The 25,240-nt window shown below is 64.4% G+C and overlaps 2 protein-coding genes across 2 annotated transcripts; one reads left to right on the forward strand and one right to left on the reverse strand.

Annotated features, from left to right (window-relative positions):
• Positions 1–562: 562 nt before the first annotated feature.
• On the forward strand, positions 563–2,307 carry HAPLN2 (hyaluronan and proteoglycan link protein 2). Its single transcript, XM_068415218.1, has 5 exons — positions 563–650; positions 911–1,261; positions 1,479–1,595; positions 1,698–1,883; positions 2,024–2,307. The coding sequence occupies exons 1-5, from the start codon at positions 563–565 to the stop codon at positions 2,305–2,307; spliced, it is 1,026 nt and encodes a 341-aa protein (XP_068271319.1).
• A 1,452-nt stretch (positions 2,308–3,759) lies between these two features.
• Positions 3,760–15,736, reverse strand: BCAN (brevican). The gene is given in 16 exon segments (XM_068415129.1): positions 3,760–3,785; positions 3,870–4,052; positions 4,258–4,402; positions 4,952–5,034; positions 6,096–6,254; positions 6,455–6,562; positions 9,214–9,648; positions 9,820–9,999; positions 10,290–10,311; positions 10,604–10,723; positions 10,726–11,018; positions 12,465–12,758; positions 14,354–14,481; positions 14,568–14,742; positions 15,143–15,535; positions 15,652–15,736. Coding segments are annotated over 16 exon segments (2,829 nt in total).
• Between the last annotated feature and the right edge of the window lie 9,504 nt (positions 15,737–25,240).

Raw genomic sequence — 25,240 nt, forward strand, 5'->3', positions numbered from 1 at the left:
CCGGGGCTCACCGCACCCGCACACCATGGGAGCAGGCGCCGAGGGACCGTGGGGCTGCGGGGCTGCGGGGACAATGCCCGCCCCAGGACGGTGACACGGGAGCACCCACTCGCCGCGTCCCCACGTCCCCTCTTCCCGGCAGCACTGCGACGCAGGTTGGACCTTTCCAGAGCCCTCGGCCCCGCGATGGGGCGGCTGTGACGGAGACGGGCCGCGGCGGGCGCCGGGGAGGGACTAGAGCTGGAGGAGTTTGATGGGAACGGTGGCTCCGTGAAGGACGCAGCTGGGGACGGTAAGAGGTGCGGGGCGGCGGGGAGGATGGGTGACACGTTGCGTTGGCTCCGTGTCCTGCGAGGGGACGTCCCCTTTGCACAGTAAATGTCGGTGAGACCCGAATGGAGCAGGGCCATGTGTCAGCCCCACGGCATCCCCGGCAGCAAGCACTGCAGATGCCCCCCGCCACGTCCTCCGGTCCCCACCAAAGCCAGGGGACATCCCGCTGCATGTCCCTGACCCCTGCGCTCCCCCCCCCCCAGGCACCGTCCTGCCCCCAGCTCTAAGGATGCTCCGGCTTCTCCTGCTCTGCTCCCTCTGGCTCTCGGCGGCACCCCTGGCGTCGAGCATCTTCCAGCAGCCAACAGGGACCCCGGGTAGGGTGCAGGGCCCGCTGGGAGGATGGGTGCTGCTGTTTGGGGTCGGTGCTGGAGGAGGGACGTGATGCTGGGGGGGTCCAGCCAGGGCAGGGGCTGAGCTGGGCATCCTGGGGGTTGAAGGAGGAGGGAAAAGGAGCCAGGATGGGTGATGGAAACCAGGCTGGAGATGGCAATGAGGGTCGAGGGGTGTCGGGGGAGGTGTTGAAGGGGTGGTGGGGCCCCAGCAATGCTCCGTGGTGAGCCCGGGTGTGCCGCAGCCCCCCCGCGCCTGCAGTACCTGCTGGAGCCCCTCCACGCCACGGTGCACACGCAGAGAGGTGCCACGGCCACCCTGCCCTGCGTCCTGCGCGCCCTGCCCCGCAACTACCGGGTGAAGTGGAGCAAAGTGGAGCCGGCCAACTACGGGGAGAGCGTCATCATCATCACCAACGGGCTCTACCACAAGAACTACGGGCCGCTGAGCCCGCGGGTGCGCCTGCGGCACAGCCACCGCTACGACGCCTCGCTCACCATCACTGACGTGGCTCTGGAGGACGAGGGACGCTACCGCTGCCAGCTCGTCAACGGGCTGGAGGATGAGAGCGTCTCGCTCACACTGCACCTCGAAGGTGAGGTTGGGATCCCTCCTGATGCATCCCCACAGGGAGAGCGGACCCTGGACTGGACTGGGGGTCCGTGGCTGGGTGCCTCCACCCCTCGTGTCCCCTCTTGCAAGGCCCCATGTCCCACCCTTATCTTCAGCACCAAATCCCTGGGGTTGATAAACCAAAGCATCCTCGGGGACAGCATCTCCTTCACCCTCCGTCCCTGTCCCTCTCCCCCCAGGCGTCGTCTTCCCCTACCAGCCCAGCAACGGGCGCTACAAATTCAACTACCACGAAGCCAAGCGAGCCTGCGAGCAGCAGGACTCCCGCCTCGCCACCTACCAGCAGCTCTATAAAGGTGAAGCAGCCAAAAAAAAAACCAAAAAAAACCCTTTATCTGCCCCAAAACGTGGGTGGGGAGGAGGGAAGTGCCGGGGCTGAGCCACCTCTTGCTCCGCAGCCTGGACGGAGGGGCTGGACTGGTGCAACGCCGGCTGGATCCTCGATGGGACCGTCCGCTACCCCATCATCAACTCCCGGGAGCCATGTGGTGGCCACCTCCTCCTGCCCGGTGTCCGGACCTACGGAGCCAGGGACAAGCAGAAGGACCGATTTGATGCTTTCTGCTTCACCTCCGCTCTTCAAGGTAGCGCCGGGGTCCCCCTGTCCCTCCCATGGTGGCACCGAACCCCGATGCCCACCTGGATTTACATTAGGGCTGGGAGTTGTTCCCCGGAAGGTCATCCATGGTGGCCGCTCACCCACCACGTCCCCGTCCATCCCCAGGCCAGGTCTACTTCATCCGGGGCCACTTGAACTTCAAGGAGGCCGGGCAAGCGTGCCGCAACCACGGGGCTGCCATCGCCAAAGTGGGGCAGCTCTACTCCGCCTGGAAGTTCTCCCAGCTGGATCGCTGCGACGGGGGGTGGCTGGAGGACGGCAGCGTGCGGTACCCCATCACCACCCCCCGCCAGCGCTGCGGGGGGCTGCCCGACCCCGGCGTCCGCAGCTTCGGCTTCCCCAGGAAGGAACTGAGGACCTACGGCACCTACTGCTTTGTGGGGAAGTAGGAAAGATGGGAGGGGAGGTGGGCTGAGCTGGGAGGAGGACGGTGGTGGGACCCCAGCTTGAGGTAGGGGGTGAGGAGGGGTCTCCTGGTGATGTCGGGTGGATCGTACATCTGATGGAGCAGGAGCTGCGTTGGGGTGCTGGGTGCAACTGATGGAGCTGCTCCCCACCCTGCTTTGGGGGCTCGTTGGGTGTTGGGGGCTTGCTGGAGAAGCATCGCTGGGCCAGGAAGGGGGGTCTCATCCAGCCCACCCCCCCCAGCAGGCAGCACAGGGTCCCTATTCCTCAACCCTGGTACATCTCCCACTCCATCCTCGCTCCCCGCAGCCCCGAGGGCTCTGGCTGGTGCGAGCGAGCTGGAAGGCCGGGCATTAACGAGCGTGACTAATGGCGTTTCGCCTTCTCAATTAATAAAGCTGCACGGCAAAGCCGTGCTCCCGCCTGGCCTCTGCCCCCTCCAGGACCGTCTGGCCTCTCGAAGAGGGGAATTTGCCGTGGACTTTCCGTCTCAAGCAGGGGGGCAGCCAGTGCAGGCCCCCTCGGCCACCCTGTCCCGGGGGTTATCGGTGTCCCTGGCACCGGGCACGGGGGATTTCGGAGTTTCCCTCGTCACCGCGGCCGGGGAGAGCTATAAAAAGCACCAGAGCTGGCACAGCACGGGGGGAAAAAACGCCATGGAGAGATGCCAGCACCCCCCGGCACCCGCCATGTGACCCCTAAGTCCTGTGTGTTTGCCGGGAGCAGCGTCCCAGCCCGAGCCCTGACCCGTCCCCAACGCCGCAGGGGTGTGGGGGCACTTTGGGCTGTGCTTGTTTCTGGGGTCCCTGGGGACGTCGCTGTGCCAGGGGCTCTCCAGCGCTGGTGGGTGCTGCCACGCTCCCCGTTTTGGGGCTCTGCAGCCTCAAATGACCAGGCCACCGCTCCGCACCATCCATTTACTGGTTTTAATACCCACAGAAGCACAGGGTGGGGGGTCTGGGTGACACGTACCCACCCCGAGCCTGCAGCAGCAACTTCTGCCTTTCCTGGGAAGTGCCAAAGCCCCCCTGCACCCCGGGATGGGTGCTGAGCTGCAGCACAGCTTGGACATCCCCGTGTCACCCCTCACTGGGGTGTCACAGGATGAGGACCCTTGGGCCAGAGGTGGGAGAAAGGGGCTGGAGGTGGCACTGGCGTGTCAATGCCATCACCTGCCCGCGGTCCCCCACCTTGATTTTGACTCCAAGAACAAAACACCCCTTTTGTGCTACGTTTTGGGTCACGGTCGGTTCCTTTCGGGGGGGATCTTTAGTTATTAGGATTTCTTTGTACAGATATAAAACAAACAAGGAGGCAGACGCCCAGCAGTGAGGTTTCGTGCCACACCGGGGTCCGTGCTGGAGTCCTGGTGCCATCCCCATCCACGCTGGCTCCAGGACCCCGGGGAGGTGGTGGCTTCTGCCCTGGGGACTCATTCAGTCATCGTGGGGCTGAGCCAAGCCTGGGGGGGGACACAAGAAGCCCCAGGTGAAGGGAAAGCCCCAAAGGGAGATATTAGGGGGAGTTGGGGGTGCCCTGTGCTCACCGGGGCGGCAGGCCAGCCGAGGGGGCTCCCAGGTCCCATCCTCCCGGCACCGGACGAGGGGTGAGCGGCGCTGGACGAAGCCGCGGTGGCACCGGTACCGCGTGATGGAGCCGATCTCGTAGCGCTGCTTTGGTTTGCCGAAGGCGCGGGCGTTGCTGACGGCGGGGGGGGGCCCGCACTGCACTGAAGGGGTGGGGGCAAGGGGGCATTGCACCCAGCCACGGATGGGCACCCCCAAACTCCAGCAAAATGCCCCAAATAAACCCCAAACAAGCCAAAGGTCCCGTTTCCCCACTGCGGCGATGGTGGGAACCCCCATTTTGGGGTCATGGAGGGGGCCCCCAGCCCCCACATCAGGGCAAGGGGTGCGGGGGGGGGCACAGCTTACCCAGCCCCATTTTGCAGGTGTAGGAGAGGTGGTAGTTGCAGGGCACGTCGCTCCACTGGCCCCCGTCGTGCCACACGATGACCACGCAGTTCTCCCCAGAGAGGAAGTAGCTGTCGGGCTGCCCGGGGTGCCAGTTCTCGTAGAGCTTTGGGGGGGACAGGCAGGACGGGGTGCACGGGGCACCCCAACACACCCTTTAAAGGAGGGGGCCAGCACCAGCGTGCACCCATCTGCATTCTCCTGACTGTGACATCCCCGTCAGGAATGAGGTCCCATCTCCGTGCCCCTTGGCATGGCCTTGGGACCCCAAATCCTGGGGTCTGGTTGCCCCAAATCCTAAGGTCTGGCTGCCCCAAGTCCTGGGGTCTGGTTGCCCCTAATCCTGGGGTCTGGCTGCCCCAAATCCTAAGGTCTGGTTGCCCCAAATCCTGAAGTCTGGCTCCCCTAAATCCTGAGGTCTGGTTCCCCCAAATATGGGGGTCTGGCCCTACAGCCCCCCCAAGGATGCTCAGCCCGGCCGAGGCAAATGGCTTTTGTGGGGGCTTCAAAGCCTGGTCCCGGGGTTGGACCCATCCCGGGGCATGGTCCCAAGCGATGGAGGAGGATGAGGAGGTGCCTGGGGGGGGGGGGTTCCTCTCCCAGGGTGGGGGGTCTCGTCCCAGGGGGGCACCCGAGGGCTGGCAGCCCCACTCACCAAGGGGCTCCCGTCGGACCACTGGAAATCCCCCTCGATGGTCCGGTCGTTCAAGCCGATCCACTGGTACTCCCTGTACTGGTCTGGGGGGGGCAGGGGGGGTGGTTTGGGGGGGGGGAGCGGCACAGCCGGGGCCCCCCAGCACCCTCTGTCAGGAGGGGGCTCAAGGGAGCTGAAGGCTGAATTTGGGGAGGTTTGGGGGGTGGGGGTGAGTGCGGGGCGGTGGGGGGGGGGCCCCAGCGCTGCGGGGGGGTGGTGGTGGTGCTGGGAGGTTTGGGGATAAGGGGAGCCCCGAAGGGGGACACAGAGGGTCCCCCCCCGGCCCTGCACCCCCGGGGAGTGGCCGGCAGGGGGCGGCAGAGCCCTGTGTCCCCCATGTCCTGCCTGTCCCTGCCCGTCCCTGCCCACCCCTGCCTGACCCTGCCTGTTCCTCCCTGGCCCTGCCTGTCCCCGCCTTTCCCTGCCTGTCCCTACCTGTTCCTCCCTGGCCCTGCCTGTCCCTGCCTGTCCCTGCCAGGTCTCTCCCTGCCCCTTCCTCCTTCCCCCTCACATCCCTCCAGGCCTCCCCACTCTCTGCCCCGTCCCCGTCCCCGCCACTCTCATCCCCTGCTCTGCCTCTCTCCGCCTTCCCCCCCTCTCCCTCCTCGTCTCCTTTCAGGCAGGTTGTTGCTTTGCCTTCACATTTACTCGCCCACATCCAACAATCTCCCGTTCTGTCCATCCATCCTGCACCCATCTGCTCCCATCTCTGTCCGTGTATCTGTCTGCCTGTCCACCCATCCATCCATCCTCCACCAGCCCAGTGCTCCCACTATCTGTCACACTTCCCCTACCTCCCACTAGCCAAGAGGCCATTGAACATCTGACTACGCTCTGGTACATCCATTATATCAACTATTTCCTTTACTCTTTTTTTTTCCCTTTTTTTTTTAAAAAAAAATTGTATTTCTCTCTATTTTAGAGTATTTTTAGAGCAATTTATATTACTTTTTATTCCCCTCACCCTTTATTTTCTTTGCCTTCCCCAGCCTATGTCTGCCTCTCGTTCAGCTCCACAGGGTCAGGGCTCGGCTGCGGGATGCTGAGGCTCCCACGGGCAGGGGTCTGAGGGGGATGCAGTGGGGTCTGGGGAGGGGCCGTGTACCGTTGATGAAGTCCTGCTCTTCGGGGGTCAGGACGGTGGCCAGGTGCCCCCCGTAATGCCGGCACTGGGTCTCTGCGTCCTCCCAGCTCCTTCGAGTGGAGAAGTGCTTGTAGCAGGCTCCCTGGAAGCTGTCCCAGCCGGGGCTGCACCTCCTCAGCGCTGAGCCACAGCGAGGGGCGAGGGGAAAGAGAGGAGAGGGTCAGCGTGATGGAGCCCGACCCACCAGCAAGAAAAAAACCCCAAAAAAACTCATTTCTCTACATTTATGTCTCCTGGGCCGCTGGTTCAGCAGCCAAAGCTACAGCGGGAGCTCGGTGGGGACCAGGCGGCGCGGCCGTGGTGGGACCCGGGGGACTCACGTCGTTCACAGCTGCTGCCTCCGTAGCCGGGCAGGCACAGGCAGGCGAGGTGGGTGCCGTCCTCCGTGCAGGTCCCTCCGTTCAGGCAGGGGTTGGGGATGCAGCCACCTGCAAGGCACACGCAGCTTTCCTCACCGCCAGAGCTCAGCGATGGGGAGGATGGAGCCTTCCTCACTGCCAGAACTTCGAGATGGGGAGGAGCTGGGTAGTGCCCACCATCGTTAAACCCTCATCTCTGCAGTGTGCATCCTACAGCAATCACCAGATCACCGGATCCCAGCCTGGCTGGGGTGGGAAGACACCTCTGGGGATCCCCCAGCCCACCCCCTGCCCAAGCAGGGTCACCCAGAGCACGTTGCACAGGGTCAGTCCAGGCGGGTTTGAATATTTCCAGAGAAGGAGACTCCCCCCTCCCTGGGCAGCCTGTGCCCGGGCTCTGGCACCCTCACAGCAAACAAGTTTTTCCTCATTTTCACATGGAACTTCCCGTGTTTCAGTCTGTGCCCGTTGTCCCTTGTCCTGGTGCTGGGCACCACTGAGAAGAGTCTGGCCCATCCCCTTGACACCCGCCCCGAAGGGATTTGTGAGCATTGAGAAGATCCCCCCTCAGTCTGCTCTTCTCCAGCTGAACAGCCCCAGCTCCCTCAGCCTCTCCTCGCAGCAGAGATGCTCCAGCCCTCTGACCATCTCCTACCCTCCGCTGGACTCTCTCCAGTAGCTCCTTGTCTGTCTTGAACTGGGGGGCCCCAGAACTAGACCCAGTTACTCCAGGTGTGGCCTCACCAGGGCAGTGTAGAGGGAAAGGAGAACCTCCCTCAACCTGCTGCCCACACTCTTCCTAAACAATCCAGTTCTCAGGGTACAGCAGATACAGCCGTCACCAAGCCTGAGGCAGGGGGAGGATGTGGGCGCACGGTGACATGCCCAGAGCCATCCCGTCTGCCCTTGGTTCATGGGAAACTCCCAGCTCAGCCGCCCCGATACAGAGCTGGCCGGGCTTGAGGCTTTGGCACAGGGACCTGAGCTGGATGCTCCCACCCCCAGCATCGGTGGCCTCGCTGCCGTGCCAGCCCCTGGCCTGCTCCCACCGCCCGGGCGCGGCTCCTGCTTTCCCCTGGGGTGACGCAGCAAAGGATAAACCCTTCGGCACGTCCTCAGCCTGGCAGCGAGGTGAGCCTGGTGTCTGTCCCTCTGTTGTCACCTTCAGCCTGGCCCGGGCTGATAACTCAGCCGGCGCCGTCCCCAACCCGTACGTCCCCACCAGCCCGTTACGGTCGTTAAGGCACCCGGAGCACATCGTGTGCTCAAGAGCGTGATTAAGGGCTGTCGCCAGCAGAGACTGAAAGTCCTTGCCACCCTCCAGCCTAACGATGCCCATTTAATGGCCCTTGGCTCCGTGGAGCTGCACCAAGGACGATGCCACCACCCTCGCCCGTCCCCAGACACGATCAGCTCCCCGCAAGGTGCCAGGGGCTCGCTCAGGATGCCCAGCTCCTCCCCAGCAGACCGAAGCCTGGAGCGGGATGAGCTATTTAGGGCTCTAACACCACACACACGGCTCCTTCCGAGCATCTCTCCTTGCCAGGGCAAAGGCAACTGTCCCACGAGGGCTGGCCACCCACCATGGAGCACCCTCTGTGCCATGGGACCAGGGAGGGCACTGCCAGACCGGGGGGACAGGGACCCTGCGATGTCCCCTCCGCTGCAGCCACTCTTGCAGGGAGCCGGGAGGGCTGATGGGGTGGGGGCTTGGCTGCTGTAAGGGGCATCGGAGCTGGGGGCATCCCGGCGTGGGGGCTGGAGGGGGGTCTGGGTGGGTGACACCCACCCGTGGCAGCTCACACACCCACCGCTCGCCCAGCTCAGCCCCTGTGTTGGGGGAGGAGGGGGGGCTGTGCTCCCTGGGGGGACAGTAACGACTTTGGGGTGCTTGGCCATGGAGGGCTGCACGAGGCAGGGTGATCTTGGCACCCCATGACCCACCGGTGCCCCCCATGACCCCAGGGATAGGAACCCACCCCCTGCTCCCACCATGCAGCTTCCAGCCCGGGGCAGCACGGGGTGACCCAGCCTTGGGGTGGGGGGGGGACACACATGGAGGGTGCAAAGCAGCCGTCACCCACCCCAGCACCCCATCCCATCCACCCCCCTCCCCGGGGGACTCGCGGGTACGGGGGATTAGTTCGTCAGTGGGAGAGAGACGCGGGCGCGAGGACGAAGGGAAGAGCTCGCCGAGATGATTGTTCTAGAAAGCTTTTAATTCCCTTTATTAGTATCACAGTTAGTCAGAGGAGGGGGGTGGTTGGGGCCTTCATTTGAGTATTATTATATCTCTTTTTTTTTCATGGAAACAGTCATTAAAACACTTCACAGAAGTAGAACTAGAGGTTTAAGTGCATGCAGAGCTCGGACCAATTTGTTTGACAAATAAGTGCTTCTCCGGACCTGTAACCTTCCCTTACCCAGCTGAGAGGAGAGAGACGGACGGACAGACGGACGGACAGAGGGAAGCGCGGCGCGAAGGAAAGGTCTTGGCTCTCTCTAGCACCACACAGCAGCCAGGAGGGCTGCCCCGAGGGCGAGGGTGGCACGGCGGGGCCCCGAGCGGGCGCCCGCCCCGACGCTGGCACGCTCCGTGGGGAGGGCGGGCAGGGGGGCGGCCGTGCTGGGGGTCGGGTCCCCCAAGGGGGTCCCCGTTGGGGTCACCCCGGAGCTGGTACCAGGACGGGGAGAGGTGAGGCCATCCCTGCGGGTCCCACCTGGTTCTCCGGGAACGGCTGCAAGGAAACCCTCCACGGTTGCAACGGAGGGAGTGGGTTGCTCTTCCTCCTCCTCCTCCTCTTCCTCCTCTTCCGAAGACGCAGCAGGCGTCCCGCGGTCGGCACCCGGGGGTCGCGGCACAGCCTCCTCGCCTCCCGTGGCCGGCACCTCCGCGTGCCGTGGTGTGACCGCTGTCCCCTCCGCCATGGGAACCGTGCTCCCATCCCCCGGGGCCACGGGCGAGGGGAGCCACAGGGCCCCCGACTGCTCCTCAACCTCCTCCTGCAGCTGCGAGGGCGCGGGGGGCAGCGGGGACACCTCGGGGCTTTCACCCACGTCACCCGAGAGCTCGGCGTCCTCAGCGGCGGGGACGGGGGTGCTCGCCCCGCCGGACGCGTGGCCACGTCGGGGGGTCCCACCAGGCTCTCGGCTGTCTGTCGAGGTGGCAGAAGTGGCACCGGTTGGCGATGTCACCCGGTGCCCAGGTGGCCCAGGGCTGGCGGTGTGGGCTGGCCGCCCCACAGCATCCCGCGGGCGGTCGGGGTGGCATGTGGGGGCGGCGGGGCTGGGCGGCCGGGGAAACCCCTCGGGAGGCTCCGTGTCACCTGCTGCGGTCCCCACCGGGGACGGGGCGCTGGTGGGTGCCTCTGTGGGGGCCACGGAGAGCGTCTGCGCGCCGGCGGCTCCGTCGGGCTCCGTGGGCTGGCCAGGGTCTCGCCCTCCGCCCGGGCTCTCCGCCGATGTGCTGTCGGGGTCCCTGCCCAGCGCTGCTCCCTGTTCCTCCTCTGCAAAGGGCAAGGCACAAAGGCGGTGAGATGCCAGCACCGGGGAGCCAGCCGGAGCGCGGGGCCACGGGCACCGGCGTTGCCCGCCAGCGCTGCAGACCCTGCCCGCGGCGGGCAGAGCTGGGGGGTGACACCGGCACGAAGACGCACAGGGAGACAGAAATGGCCCCGAGCCCGTGTGGCATTGTCCCCTCTGAACCGCCACGGCAGACCGAGCTCCGGCTCGGCCACCGCCAAGCCCAGCCCCGGCACAGGCTTCCCCAGGGCAGAGGCCACGCTCAGCCCCTCACCGCTGCGCCTGGCCTCCTCTCCCTCTGGCTGCCAGCGCCCTTCTCCGGCTCTTTGCACTGCTAAAACACTCTCTGGCACCGACCCCGGCCAAGGGAGGGACAGACTGATGTCCCCACACCAGGGACTGGTGCACAGCCCTAACACCAAGACACCGGTGCCCCGGTGCTCCCTCCACGGAAGGGACGGGGACGGCTGGGGTGACCCGGGCACCCACGGGTGCCTCCGACCTCTCCTTGTCATCCCGATCTCTCCGTCCCTGTGTCTCCTCTTGCCACCCCAGCCCTGGCATCACCGCAGCAGCTGCTCGACCTACCCACGTGGGACAGCTCGTGCCCTGCCCGCCTGTCCCTGTCACCCCATCCTCCTCCGCGGGGGACGGGCTCCCCGGTTTTACACCGCAGCTACGCGGGACGCCTGCCTCGGGGAGAGCCGGGGGGCCGTGGGGAAAGGGGCGGCAGAGGGGGGGTGACCTGAGGACACGGAGGTATCTAGCGGGGGGTGCCAGGTCCCTGGACCTGGGGCGTCTTCTGGGGACGGGCTCGGCTTTTCCAGCTCCGCGTCCTCAAAGAAAGGGACGGCGTATATAGCCCCTCGCGACTCAATCTCCACGTGCGCTTTGGGCAGCTGCAGCTCCTCCAGCTTTTCTGCCACTGTAACAATCTCCTGGAAGCCCTCGGGCTCTCGGGCTCGGGATTTTCCTGCAGCCTCAGGGATAGAGTTTGTCCCTTCTGTGGGCAGAAAGAAAGCGGGATATTTATTACTGCCCCGTCGTGGCGCCGCGACAGGCAGAGAGATGCTGGAGCCCTGGGGACAGCCCCAACGGGGACACTCCACCTCCCCTTTCCCCTCTACGTAGGGACAGGATCGGACCCCCCCTGGAGCTGGCAGTGGGGCCGGATCCTGAGCCCTGTTTCCCCAGGGTGATGCTGATTTACACCACCTACGCTGGCCCCGGAGCCGGGCTCCATCCCGGCTCCCCCTGGTAGCCACCCGGACAAGGCTCGTGGCTTCGGCAGCCGTCCAGGCAGCGCCGAATTTTCCCCTCGCAACATTTTCGGCTGGTCCCTGCCCTTCCCGACAGCGGCTTCCCCTCCAGCGACCCTAAACCTCGCTGCACACCGGCACCCCCACCTTCTCCAAGCCCCCAGCCCCACCTCGGGGAGCGCAGACGTGCGTGGGGAGTTAGTGGGTTACGGGGGTCGCGGATTCATGGGACGGGTCCACCCTGCCTAACCCTAATCCTGCCGAGAGATGGGGAAACTGAGGCACGGAGATAGGTGGTGTCCTGTTGATCTGGGAGAGCGTGTCCCCACAGCCCCAAGGGGATGCACAGAGATGTGGGACCACGAAGGAGTGAAGCAGCGGCTCTTCCCCCTCCTGTCACCCCTGCCAGCCTCCGTCCTTGCTCGTCCCCTCCCACCTCGGCGCCCGTGTCCCCGGCAGCGCGGGCGGCTCCGCATCGCTGCCCTGTGCCAATATTGCCCCAAACCAGCCCCGCAGGCTCCAGCAGCCCGCAGGGACCCGGTGATGCCCCCCTGGGCGGCAGCCGCTGGGGGACGAACCAGCCCAGAGCCGTGCCCACGCAGCTCACGCAGACCGACGGTGCCACGCGGGACATCCCTGTTCTGTCGCGATATGGTGGTGTGCAGTACTGAGGATGTGCAGGGCATCCCTCCTCTGTCGCGATATATCAGCATGCACTACTGAGACCATGCAGGGCATCCCTCCTCTATCGCGATATATCAGCATGCACTACTGAGACCTTGCAGAGCATCCCTCCTCTGTCGCGATATATCAGCATGCACTACTGAGACCATGCAGAGCATCCCTCCTCTGTCACGATACATCAGCATGCAGTATCGGGACCATGCGGGTTATCCCTCCTCTGTCACGATATATCGGCATGCGATACGGAGCCCATGCAAAGCGTCCCTATCCTACCACGGCAGGTCGATATGCACGACTGAGACGGTACAAAACCCCCCTGCTCTATCGCGATATGGCAGCACGGAGAGCACGCGGCGATCCTGATCCCGCAGGACATCCCGGAGCGCGTGGGTGGGATGGAGCCGGCACCCAGCACCCACCGGGCACCTGCACCCCCAAAAACCTCACGCTGGTCCCTGCCCGGGAGCACCCATGGGTGGGGGGGGGTGGTGGGTGCCCCTCTTTACCTCGGATGCAATACGCATCGTATCTGCTCTGGGCGTCGGGGAACCCCGTCTGGTTGCGGAAGAGGAAGATGGTTTTGACGCCCGGCAGAGCCCCGCCGCAGCGCTCCCGGGGGGTGACGATGGGGTAGCGGACGCTGCCGTCGGCCAACCAGCCGGGGCTGCAGGCGTCCAGCCCCGCGCTCCAAGCGGCGTAGAGCTGCCCCGTCCTCGCCAGCTCCGCGCCCAGCGCCCGGCACCGCGCCGCCGCCTCCTCCAGCGTGAATTTGTCTGGGGCCGTCTCCAAAAAGAGCTCCCCTGCGAAGAGAGGAAGGAGACGGGGCGTCAGGGCCTGGGGAGGGGGGCACGGGCACCTCCTCCCGCTCGCTGCACCACCCCAGGAGCTGGCTTGGAGATGGGGGAACGTCCAGCGTGGTCGGCCTCTTCTCCCAGGCAACCAGCGATACGATAAGAGGACACGGCCTCAAGCTTGACCAGGGAAGGTTCAGGTTGGACATTAGGAAGCATTTCTTCTCAGCAAGGGTCATTAGACATTGGAAGGGGCTGCCCAGGGAGGTGGGGGAGTCACCATCTCTGGAGGGGTTTAAGAAAAGACTGGACATGGCCCTTAGTGCCCTGGTCTAGTTGCCATGGTGGTGTCAGGGCAATGGTTGGACTCGATGAGCCCAGAGGGCTCTTCCAACCTCATTGATTCTGGGATTCTGTAATGACACACAGAATCACAGAATGGGTTTGGTTGGGAAGGACCTTTAAGCTCATCGAGTCCAACCGTTAACCCAGCACTGCCAAGGCCACCACTAACCCACGTCCCTCAGCACCACATCTACACGGCTTTTAAATCCCCCCAGGGATGGGGACTCCACTGCTGCCCTGGGCAGCCTGTGCCAGTGCTTGAAAACCCTTTGGGGGAAGAAATTGTCCCTGATCTCCAACCTAAACCTCCCCTGGGGCAACTTGAGGCCATAAGGTCTCTCCTCAGCCTCCTTTTCTCCAGGCTAAACCCCCCCAGGTCCCTCAGCCGCTCCCCATCACACTTGTGCTCCAGACCCTTCACCAGCCCCGTTGCCCTTCTCTGGACTTGCTCCAGCACCTCAAGGTCTTTCTTGTCGTGAGAGGCCCAAAACTGACCCCAGGAGGTGAGCACAGTGTTATAAGTGCAGACAAAATCTCTTAAAAACAAGCCCAGCTAATTCCTATCAGTTCCTCACACATGCACACGACAACCACGGCGCGGGCACGGCTGGAGCTCTCGTGCCACGTGGGCTACCTGCCCTGGCAAACAGAGCTGAAACCTTAAAGCATCCATGAAAGGGACCGCGGAGGAGCAAACCCGCACCCTACGGGGTGTATCTAAGTGGACTTGCAAGCCCAGTGGTGGGACTTCACATTGAGAAGGGCTGGAGATCGATGCCCTAAGGTGTGCCAGCCCCCGTGTCCCCACCAGTCACTCCGTCCCAGCGCATCGTGTCCTGCACACCAGCGACCTGCACCACATCCCTGCTGCCTGGCCGGCATCACCCCAACCACCGTCAAGGAGGCCCATCGGGGCTTGAAGGAGCCACCGGCCACCCCTACGTGCAACCGGCCACGTAGGATGTGCCCAAGCTGCAGGACACACAGCACCCCAGCGCATGCGTGAGCTCGCCCAAACCCCCAAACCCTCGCCAACGCCAAACCCAACCCGGGGCACATCACCCCGGGCATCCCCCAGCCCCGAGGCCAGCGATGGGCACGGGCTGCTGCAAGTCCCTGCGCTCGCGCTCATCCAGGTGCCCAAACCCTGTGGTTTGGGGTGGCTTAGTCACCCGGGTTTGTAACGGGTTATGGGGGCGAGTTAGTGCAGGGAAAGCAGGGGAGGGAAGGATGGAGGGTGGGGGTGGCATCGCGGGCACCTGGGAGGTCCTCGGCGTAGCAGTACACGTCGTACATGTCCTCCGGGTCCACCACCCCATAGTTCCTCACCCCAGGGAAGCCGTTCATGTCTCCGTAACAGGCCTCGCGGGGCGCGTGGATGGGGTACCTGGGGCAGGAGAGCACAGGGGAGGGCTGGGCACTCGCGGAGGGGGGCACAGGGGAGGCGATGTGGGGGGGAGAGCCGGTGCCCACCTGACTGTCTGGTCGGCGATCCAGCCGGCATCGCACTGCTCGTAGCCGCCCAGGTAGGCAGCGTAGAGCTGCTCGGGGGTGGCGATGCGGGCACCGATCCTGGCACAAGCCTCCCGCGCCTCGGCGAAGGTGTAGGCGTAGCGCAGGGAGCCCTCCCGGTAGTGAAACACCACCCCTGGGGGCAGGGACACAGGCATGGGCGAGGGGCTTCATGGCACCACCCACCTGCATGGGTACATCTGCACCCAGGCCCCCCTTTGCAGCAGCCCCCCACCCACATGGGTGCACCTTCACTGCAGCCCCCCACCCACATGGGTGCTCCTGCACCCGGGCACCCCTTTGCAGCAGCTCCCTACCCACCTGGGTGCACCTTCGCAGCAGCCCCCCACCCACCTGGGTGCACCTTCACAGCAGCCCCCCACCCACATGGGTGCACCTTCACTGCAGCCCCCCACCCCCCATGGGTGCCTCTGCAGGGTGCAGGAGAAGCTTGCAGAGCCAGGAGAAGGCACCCTGGCAGGGTGAACCTCTGATCGCCCCCACCCCAAATCCCACCGCTCCCCACCTCGAGGTACCTTTGACCTTGACGTCGAGGATGTCGTGGCCATCCTCGATGCCGTGCTGCACGTCGCAGCGGTAGATCCCCGAGTCGTTGGGCCGCAGCTCGGTGAGCAGCAGCGACGCGTTGGTGTAGCGCTGGTGGAAGATGGGCAGGGAGGCGCGGAGGCGATAGTCCTCGCTCACCTTCACCCTAGCCCCCCGGGCTACCAAGATCTCCATCTCTTTGCCCTCGGAGATGAAGGTCCACTTGACCCGGGGGGTTCCCAGGACTGCCCGGCGGCCGGCCGTGCCCACGGTGGGCTGGGGACCGAGGTAGGTGATGAGGCAGGGGATGGTGATGTCGCCCGCCAGCACGGCGTCGAGGGCTGGGTGGCGCGGGATGGAGACCTGCAGAGCCTTGAGGTCCTCTGGGTGGGAGAAGAGAGGAGCCATGAGTGGGATCACCATGGGGTGCCCCCCCCTCCCCAGACCCCCACCAGCGGGGCAGGGAGCGGCGCGGATGCGGCTGATGATGCCGGGTTACCTGTGCCATCGCCGGGACCAAACACCTCCGGGACCACCACGGGGACAAACACCCAGAGCAGCAGCAGCGGGAGGGCTGAGGCCATCCTCTGCCCTGCGAGGGGGGAGGAAAAACCACCAGCTGTGCTGAAAATCCAGAGCAGCATCAAAAATCTCCCTTCCCTGCATGAGGGGGAGAGACCCCCAGCCCCTGGGTGCGGGGATGAGGTGATGGGAGAGGCAGCACCGGCACGGGTAACCCTTGGGTGATGGGGAGGAGAGGGAAGAGGAGGAATATACTCGGGTTAACAGGAGAAAGGAGAGAGGACGAGCAACTGGGACCATTTGCTGGGTGCCACTGGGTCCCACCAGGTCCCATCCGGCCCCATCGGGTCCCACCCAGCCCCACCGGGTCCCCTGGGGTCAAACAGAGCCCAACCTGACCCCTTGGATCATGGAGAGGAGAGAGAGAAGAGGAGTAATATGGTTAACAGGAGGAAGGAGAGAGCACGAGCAACTGGGACCATTTGCTGGGTACCACTGGGTCCCATCCAGCCCCTCTGGGTCCCATCCAGCCCCACCGGGTCCCATCCAGCCCCACCGGGTCCCCTGGGGACAAGCAGAGCCCAAACTGGCCCCTTGGATGATGGAGAGGAGAGAGAAGAAGAGGAATATACTCTGGTTAACAGAAGCAAGGAGAGCATGAGCAACTGGGACCATTTACTGGGTGCCACTGGGTCCCATCCAGCCCCACTGGGTCCTACCCAGCCCCACCAGGTCCCCTGGGGACAAGCAGAGCCCAACCTGGCCAAGACAGCACGGAAAGTCTGAGCCCAAAGCCTGGCAGCAGCAAGAGGGGAGGCGATGCCAGCGCCGGGGCCGCAGCGAAAAACCTCAGAAAGGTTTTTTTTTAATAGCTGGTGTGGGGCAGGGAAGAGGCAGCGAGTCCTGGGGGGGGGCGAGTGTGCAAGGAGGGCACGCACGTGTGCGCTCACGCTTCTGCACGCCTGTGGGTGTGCACACGCGTGTGCTTGTGCACGTGTGCGTTACAGGGAGGGGGGTGAGGAGGGGGTTGAGGTCAGCGAGCTTCTGGGGCGGTGAGGGGGGGACACACAAAGCGTGGGGCAGAGGGGGAGGGAAGGAGCAGGAGGGCTTCTCGTTGCCATTCAGCTCACGCCGGAGGTTCCCCGCGCGCGGGCTGGGAAAAGCAGGGCTGGCCAAAGCAGCCATTATGTCCCAGGGCTGCCTGGCACAAAGGGTTGGGGACCCGAGCTGAAAGGAGAGCCCAGCGGCTAGCACGGCTGCCACCGGCCCCCCGGCCCTCCCCAGGGGACCGCTGGGGACACCGGGCATGGCGTGGGGCGCTCGGGCTGCCCACGGCCTCTCGCAGCCATCCGGAGGGGATGCTGGGGATGCAGGGAGATGCCTCTGCAGGGTGCAGGGGAGCCCCGATACCCCCTCACCCCTCTGCAGAGGCTCCCCGGGGGGCTGGGGGGGGTCTCCTGAGCCCCCCGTGCTGAGGATGCACCGCGCGGTTCCCCAACGATGCACCAAGCGGTGCCCCGGGACGGGAGCGCAGCGACCCCGAGACTCGGAACAGCTTCTGAATTCATGAGCTCTCTGATTTGGGCACGCACAGAAGCGGGTTTGGCACCTCCGCGGTGCTCGAGGGGCCAGGGCCAGCCTGGCGGGGGGCTGTCCTCGTCACCTGCAGCCCTCTGCAAACAGGGCTCCCGGAGCTTACCCGTGGGACCAACGCACCAGGGAGAGGGTGTGGGTACAGCCCCTGGCACCACGCACCACGCATGTACAGCCCCTGGCACCATGTACCGTGCACATACAGCCCCTGGCACCACACACCATGGACATACAGCCCCTGGCACCACACACCATGGGTGTACAGCCCCCAGCACCAAGCACCATGGATATACAGCCCCTGGCACCACAGGCTGTGAACATACAGCCCCTGGCACCAGGTACCATGGATGTACAGCCCCTGGCACCATGCACCATGGATGTACAGCCCCTGGCACCAGGCACCATGGACATACAGCCCCTGGCACTACACACCATGGACATACAGCCCATAACACTGTGCACCATGGATGTACAGCCCCCAGCACCATGTACCATGGATGTACAGTGCCTGGCACCAAGCACCATGGATGCACAGCCCCTGGCACCACACACCATGGACATACAGCCCCTGGCACCACACACCATGGACGTACAGCCCCTGGCACCACGTACCATGTATGTACAGCCCCTGGCACCAAGCACTGTGGACGTCTCCCATCATGTGCAGCCCCTGGCACCCACCCCCTTCCCAGCAGGAGCTCAGCACAGGCGGCCAAACCCAGTTGCCCAGATCTCGGCCGTGGTGCCAGCGCCGAGCCAGGGGCTTTCTCTGCTCCGGCCGCTTCATTTGAATTCAGCCCCACAACTCTGGAGTGAGAGACAAATCGCTCCTGCTCAGTGGCCATGGCCGGCCTCCAGCACGGGGGCTGGCTGCCGTCCCCCTGGGGTGGCCAAGCGAGGAAGGCTTTTGTCACGGGGACCTTTTCTTCCCGTTCCCAAGGCGCCGCGGCGGCGCGGGCAGCGGCCGGCAGCAGCCACAAAACCCCACGGAGGAAATTCAAGTGATAAAAACTCTGCAGGAATGGGGCAAGTGGGTGTCTGCTCCCCTCCTGTGCCTGGGACCAGGGGGTCAGCACCAGGAATGGGGCACGGAGAGGGTTAAATCTAGTTTCACCCTGCCCGTGGGCAATGCCCCGAGGTCCTGGAGTCCTGTGATGGCAAGAGACTCTCAGGCGTCATGTTTGGGGTTGGATTTTTGGGGTTTGGGGTTTTTTTTTTTTCCCTATTTGCCACAAATGGAAAATTCTTCAGCCCACACGTGGGGAGGGAAAAGCTGGGAGCAGGACTAGGGACAGGCGGCCAAAAAGCTCAGAGAGGGGGGGATGGCGGCGGCTCGTGGGCCTCGATCATCTCCAAGACCTCAGGAGCTGCCGGGGACAGACCAGACCGAGACCCAGGCACGCACGCAAGTGGCGGGGCCGGCGCCATCCATCTCCGTGGGAAACCAGGTGGAAAATGGAGCTGAAATCTATTTTGGGACGGGAATGATCTTTCTGTCTCCCCTGAGCTCGGCCCCGCTTTCGGAGGAGGCTCCTTGAACGCGGGGCCGGCGCGATTCGGGGCTGAGGCACCTGGTCTGGGGTGAAAGGCAGGAGATGCTGCAAGGGGATGGTGGAGGGTAGGATGGCCAGAGAGGGGCTTTCTCCTCCACGGTCCCCTTGTCCCCTCCACGTGACAGTTACTGGTGGCTGCCAAGGTGCCCTGCCAGCCCGCAGCGAGCCGAGGGGAGGGCAGGCAGCGGAGCGGTGGCTTTCCAGGGATGCTCAGCTGCAGAATGAGTCAGCAGCCGCGGGCAGAGCCTGGCCCCGCTCCAGGCACAAGCCAGCAGCCTTGTCCCCACTGACAAAGGGCTTCGGACACCCCGTTGTCACCCCGGCCAGCCGGACACGCCGACGTCCCCATCCACGTGCGCACCCATCCCGCGCGCATGTGGCTGCCGCCGTGTCGGTGTCCCACAAAGTGACCCTGTGTCCGTGAGCTGTCCCAGCCCCTGGTGTGCGTGGGGTGCAGCCACGGAGGGGTCCCCGGAGCAGGGCAGTGCTGGGGGGACACACCGGCTCCCCTGCGAGGGGGCTGGGGCTGGAGGGCCGCATTCTGCACAGCGGGAAGAGCCCGGCAGCCTCTTGGCAGCGGCCGCTGGCAGAGCTTAAAAGCCCGGAAGCAGGTGGGGGGAAAGGGGGGGGGTCCCGATGGCTGCCAGACCCACTCGGCCCCCCCATGCCAGCAGGGAGAAAGGGGCTCCTTGTTGCAGGTCTGGGATGTAGTGATGTGCCCCCCGCCCGCAGCAAGGGGTCCGGGGGAGCTCAGGGAGGGTCCCTGGGGAGATACGGTCCCACATGGAGGGGTGGGGGTGGCAGCAGACCCCGTAGGGACACCCCAGGGACACGTGAGCACACGCACGCCTGGGTGAGCGTGTCGCACGCACACGTGAAGGTTTGCACACCCATCCCTGCTGTGGAGCTCCGGGGGGGGAAACGGAGGCACGACGTGGGGCAGGAGAAGTGTGGGGTGGAGGATTGGAGGGGGCGACTGTCCCAGATCTTGGCACTGCCACTCAGGTGGTACCCACCAAGCCAGGGCTCCCAAGCCCCTCTGCACCCTCACCAGCGCACTCAGCTCCTCGCTCCCAGCACAAGATCACGGCACCCCAAGGAAGGACCTGGGCTCCCAGTGTCCCCAGTCTAAACCCAGCCCTAAAGCAGCCCTAAACCCAGCCCTAAAGCAGCCCTAAAGCAGCCCTAAAGCATCCCCACCACCCTCACGCTGCCACGCACCCACCCAGCAGCTGGAAAACGCTCCGTGTTGGGGTAAGGGGGGGGTTTCCCACCCCAAAAAGGAAGAGCAACAGGTTCTGGGTTGGATTGAGATGGGAGAAGTCAGCGTGATGGGAGAGGAAGGTGGCTTGGGCCAAAAGCTGTCCCCAAAGGGGATGCTCCCCCTTTATCCCGGGGATGAAATGCTCCAGCTTTGGGAGGAGAAGGGGTTTGCAGCAAACTACCCCAGCCCGGAGCACCCCACGGGGGGCCTGGGGGTCACGCTGGGACCGCTCGGTGGGGAAAACCCATGAAAATCCTACAAAATGTTCCTATTTCCCCCCATCCCCTCCTATCCCCCGCACCAGGACACTGGCAGATCTGGGGGAGGACGAAGAGATCCGTCAGCGCCCTACAGCCACCCCAAACCCTGGGCTCTGCCCCAGCCCCTCCGGGACGGGGCAGCTTTGTCCCTGAAACCTTCCCCGTGGAGAGCAGCGACGGGGCCAGGCAGGAGAGGGGGGAGCCAGACCCCTGCATGCCCCTGCCCAGCTCCGTGCCTCAGTTTCCCTTTCCCCTGCAAGCTCCTGCCCAGCTCCCTGCCTCAGTTTCCCTTTCCACTGCTGCCCCAACTGCAGCCTCCTTGGGACAAGGACCCATCCAGAGGCTCTGCAGGACAGACAGGGTGAGCTCCCCCGTGATGGGACACCCCAAACCCATGCTGGACCCCCAGCCCCTCTCGCAGCTCCCCCAAAACAAGGGTCCCGTGGGAGCAGCTGCTGAAACAGCCCCAAAAATCCCCCTTATCCCCAAGCCCTGGCAGCACCAAAGTCCTTTTTCCATCCAGCTCAGCACAAACCCCCCCTCAGCCTGCAGAGCCAGCGCTGGTACGAGCTGAGCCATTAAAAAAAAATACTTGCAGAGCGATGCTGTCCTCCCGGGGGGGTCGGTGACAAGGACAAACCTCCCCGAAGCAGGACGGTGGGGACCACCAGCTCCGAGCATCCTCCGCTGTAGGGCAGGAGGATGCCCCGTGCCCCCCCCGGTGCCTGCATCCCACGGCATCCCCACGCCGGATCGATTCGCCTCTTACTCTGTGCCAGCGCGGAGGTGAAACGGGATAGCGGGAGGAGTAGCGCAGTACGGCAGCGGGCAGCTGCCCACGCACCCACCCCGCGGGTACCCACGGGCCGAGCCCACCGCGTTCCCCCGCATCCCACCTCGCTCGGTGCGCGGCGACAGCCCCGCCGGGACCCTCCTTCTTCGGGATGGGGATAACGGCAGCCCCGTGCTGGTCCTTCTTCTTCTTCGTGGTGGGTGGGATAAGGGCAGCGCTGGGGGGTTTTTCCCCTCCCCGGGACCCCGGTGAGGGGCTGAGCTGCGGCTTCTCCGGGGCAGCGGGTGGCAGCAGGTTGGCAGGACGGCTGGGACCGAGCTGCACCGGGCATAAGTGCGGGCACCGAGAGAAAAGTCTTCTGTGTGTGTGTCCGTGTCCTCGGCTCTCTTTTTTTTTTTCCCTTCCCCTTTCCCTCCTCCTTTTATATTTATTCCTTCCCCTAATTAAGGAAAAAAAAATTATTACCGTGTTGGCAGGCGCTCGTCCCTCCCCTTCCCTCCCTCCTGGCAAACCCAGCGTGGGCAAGAGGAGGATGCTCAGCCCGGGCACGTTATTTAACCCAAGCGGAGGAGACACCGGTGCCATCTCCCCTGAACCCAGCCAGAGAGTAGGGGGTCCCCCCCCGCCCCCCTGGAAATGCCCCTGGGGTGGTTATTTCTAATATTTGGCAGCTTCAGCTGGACAATGAGGGGGTCATGGGTGGGGGTCATGGGTGGGGGGTCATGGGTGGGGGGTCCCGGCGGAGGCTTTGTCATGCAAAAGCCCCTTTGCAGCGATGCCAGCGGATCCCCACGTGGGTAAAGGCACCAGCCGGGGGCTGGAGGGATCTAGGGGGGGTTTGTCAGCCCCAAAAAGGGTGGTGGAAGCAGCCAGAGTGACCTCCCATCACGGCACTCACAGCCGAGCTTGGTCCTGCGGAGAGCACATGCCGTGCCTCAGTTTACCCACCTGCATCTGTGTCATGAGGAGCCAGGATAATTAATGCAGCTTTAGGGTTGCAGATTGCTCCTGGAGGGACGTGTTGGGACCTGGGCACCCAGTGGGACCCTCATTTGCAGAGCCAGGACCCTCGGGAGAAGGGCAGCACCCACGAGCCGGTGTCGGGGCTTTTTTTAAATCAGCTTTTACTCAGATTTTCTCTGGCGTGGAGCATCCTCTGCCCGGGGGGGGCCGGCGCGGAGCCGGCCAGATAATTGCTGGGGTGAGTTTGCAGAAGCCACAGCTCCTGAGCAGAATTAATCACTCGTCGCCCTGGGAAATAATTACGGGCGGCGGAGACGGTCTCGTTAGCAGTGGAGTCTGGCGGGTGATGCCCGGCGCAACGCTGCCCTCGAGGGACACAGGGATGGACACTGGGATGGACACTGGGATGGGCACTGGGATGGGCACTGGGATGGACACAGGGATGGACACTGGGATGGACATTGGGATGGAGACCGGAATGGGCACTGGGATGGACATTGGGATGGACACCAGGATGGATGCTGGGATGGATGCTGGGATGGAGACTGGGATGGACACTGGCATGGATGCTGGGATGGAGACCAGGATGGACACCAAGATGGACACTGGGATGGACACCAGGATGGGCACAGGGATGGACACTGGGATGGACACTGGGATGGATGCTGGGATGGACATTGAGATGGACACTGGGACGGACATTGAGATGGACACTGGGACGTATACTAGGATGGATGTTGGAACAGACCCTGGGACAGACACGGGGATGGTCAGGGGTGAAACCCACAGGCTGCCCAGGCTCTGCCCCCCATACCCGCCCCGTGAGGTCACATCCTGCTCCCGGCCCTGCTGCGGCAGAGGGCTCGAGGCGCGTTGTGCCTGCTCAGCACCGCGCGTCCCCCAGCCTAATTGGGAACAAATGTTCCCAGCCTGCCTGGGGTTTCCTCGCCGGCTCACAGCGAACCTCCCAGGGCTGCCGCTCTGCCTGCCCCTTCCTAGGGCAGCTCCTGGTCCCTCCTGGCCGATGGCATTGGTGGGACAGAGCCTTTGGGACACCCAACACTGGAAGGGGCAGGGAAGGAGGGAGAGGAGCAAGGCGGCAGCAGGGCACAACCCTTATTAGACATCAGAGAATCCCCAGCCCTGCCCGCTGCCCCCGGGATGTCAGGGGCCTCCCAGCCCTTCCCAGTGCCCCAGCCCCAGCAGCTGAGGGCATGGGAAGGGGTCCCAGCCCCACGGGGACCCCGTCCAACAATGCCAGCTGCTGTCGGTGCCCAGCTGCGTCCAGCTGGAAGGGCCCCGGTGCCCAGCTGTGCTTCCTCCTCCTCTTCCTCCTCCTCCTCCTCCTCCTCCTCCTCCTCCTCCTCCTCCTCCTTCCCCCTCCAGCCCTGCTCGAAGCCACGTAGCAGCTCCTGCTCACCAGCACCCTGCCAGGCCCCCACCCTGGGGTGACACACACCACCGGGGGCTGCGGGACCCCCAAACCTGCTGCCCCCACAAACCTCTGCGGCTGCCGAATGGCCACCCCCGAGCACCCCGTGGGGACAGGGGGGACACAGATGTCCCCATCCCAGGGGGTTCCGACCCCAAGCACCCCCCAGGGACACAGATGTCCCCACCCCAGGTGGGTCCTGACCCTGAGCATCCCCCAAAGTCACGGACATCCCCCTCCTGAGAGGCTTCTGACCCTGAGCATCCCCCAGGGACATGGATGTCTCCATCCCAGGGGGTTCTGACACCAAGCATCCCCCAGGGACACAGATGTCCCCACCCCAGGTGGGTCCTGACCCCAAGCATCCCCCAGGGACACAGATGTCCCCATCCCAAGTGCCCCAACCCCGAGCACCCCGCCGAAGGAAGGGATACACACAGATGCCCACCCTGGGGTGCCCCCCCCAGCTCTGCCCCCAGCCTCCCCCAGGCAGGAAAGCTCTGGGACCCCCCAACACCCCTGGGGACCCTGAGTCCTCCCTGGGCTGCAGGATTTGGGGTGTCACACGGAGCCCCGGTGCTGGCTGAGGGAGAGGGGACCGGGCACGATGGGGAGAGCCAGAGAAAAGGCACGAGGAGGAAGATGGGAGCGAGGCCAGGGAGGAAGGAAATGGCTACCGAGGGCCGCCCTGCGGCAGATGCCAATACTGGGGGCTGGTGGCCCTTGGGCAGCCCTGGGGCACCCAGTCACCCCACAAGCACCCAACGGGAGGAGGAAATGGGGAGCTGATGGAAAAGCTGGAAGGAGCTCGGGGACAGCTCTGGGTGGCTTTGCCAGCAGAGGGGACTGTTGCTTGTCTCTTGAAGGAGCTCGCCTGGAGCCTGCCCCGTGGGACAGCTCGGGAGGGGACATTTACTCTTCCTCCTTGTCCTCATGGAGCAGGGACCCTCCCGTCGTGGGAAAACCACCATCTCACTGGGAGAGGCAGGATGGGGAGAAAAAAACTGGCACCAAGCCTCTCCCCAGATGATGTTTTCCTGCCTCTTTTGTTCCCAGAACCCTCCCGAGTTTGAATTTTTAAACCTCCGCCCCTCGCCAGCCCTAATAAATCAGCCGGGGGGCAAAATAAAAAAAAAAAAAGAGAGAAAATAAAAAATCCTGATCCCCAAACGCTCCCTGCGACGCGATTCACAACCCCCCCGCGACGGCTCGGGGGAAAGCTGTGAATGAAACCAAATGTTGGTCCGGCGCTTGCCAAGTTTCGGAGGCTGCTGGTGAACCCAGGGTCAGCCCCAGCCCCGAGTCCCCGTCGGGCTCCCGGCTCCCCCCGTGCACATCTGGAAAGAAAGAAGCTCACAGCTGGGCACAGCTGGATGCAGCACCTCAAGGGTAGGGGGGGTTGGCTGGGATGGTGCCCTGTGTGCCCTGCCATCCCCCCGCGCTGGTTCTCCCTGGGCACAGGATCCAGGGCACTGGCTCAGCCCAAAACTGCCCCGGCCACCATCAAACACCAGTGTCCCCAGTGCAGCTGTCACCTCCCTGGGACCATGAGACCCTCGATGGGTCCCATCCAGGCTCCCTCAGCCCCACGTTTCAGAGCGACACGGGGTCATTGAGCCACCACGGAGGGATGCCCACAGCCGAGCCCTCGCCCACCCTTGGCCATCTCCCATCCTCCACGGCAGCCCTCCACCACCCCCCCACAGCA

This window comes from Nyctibius grandis, chromosome 17, assembly GCF_013368605.1.
Source record: "Nyctibius grandis isolate bNycGra1 chromosome 17, bNycGra1.pri, whole genome shotgun sequence".
Taxonomy (NCBI): Eukaryota; Metazoa; Chordata; class Aves; order Nyctibiiformes; family Nyctibiidae; genus Nyctibius; species Nyctibius grandis.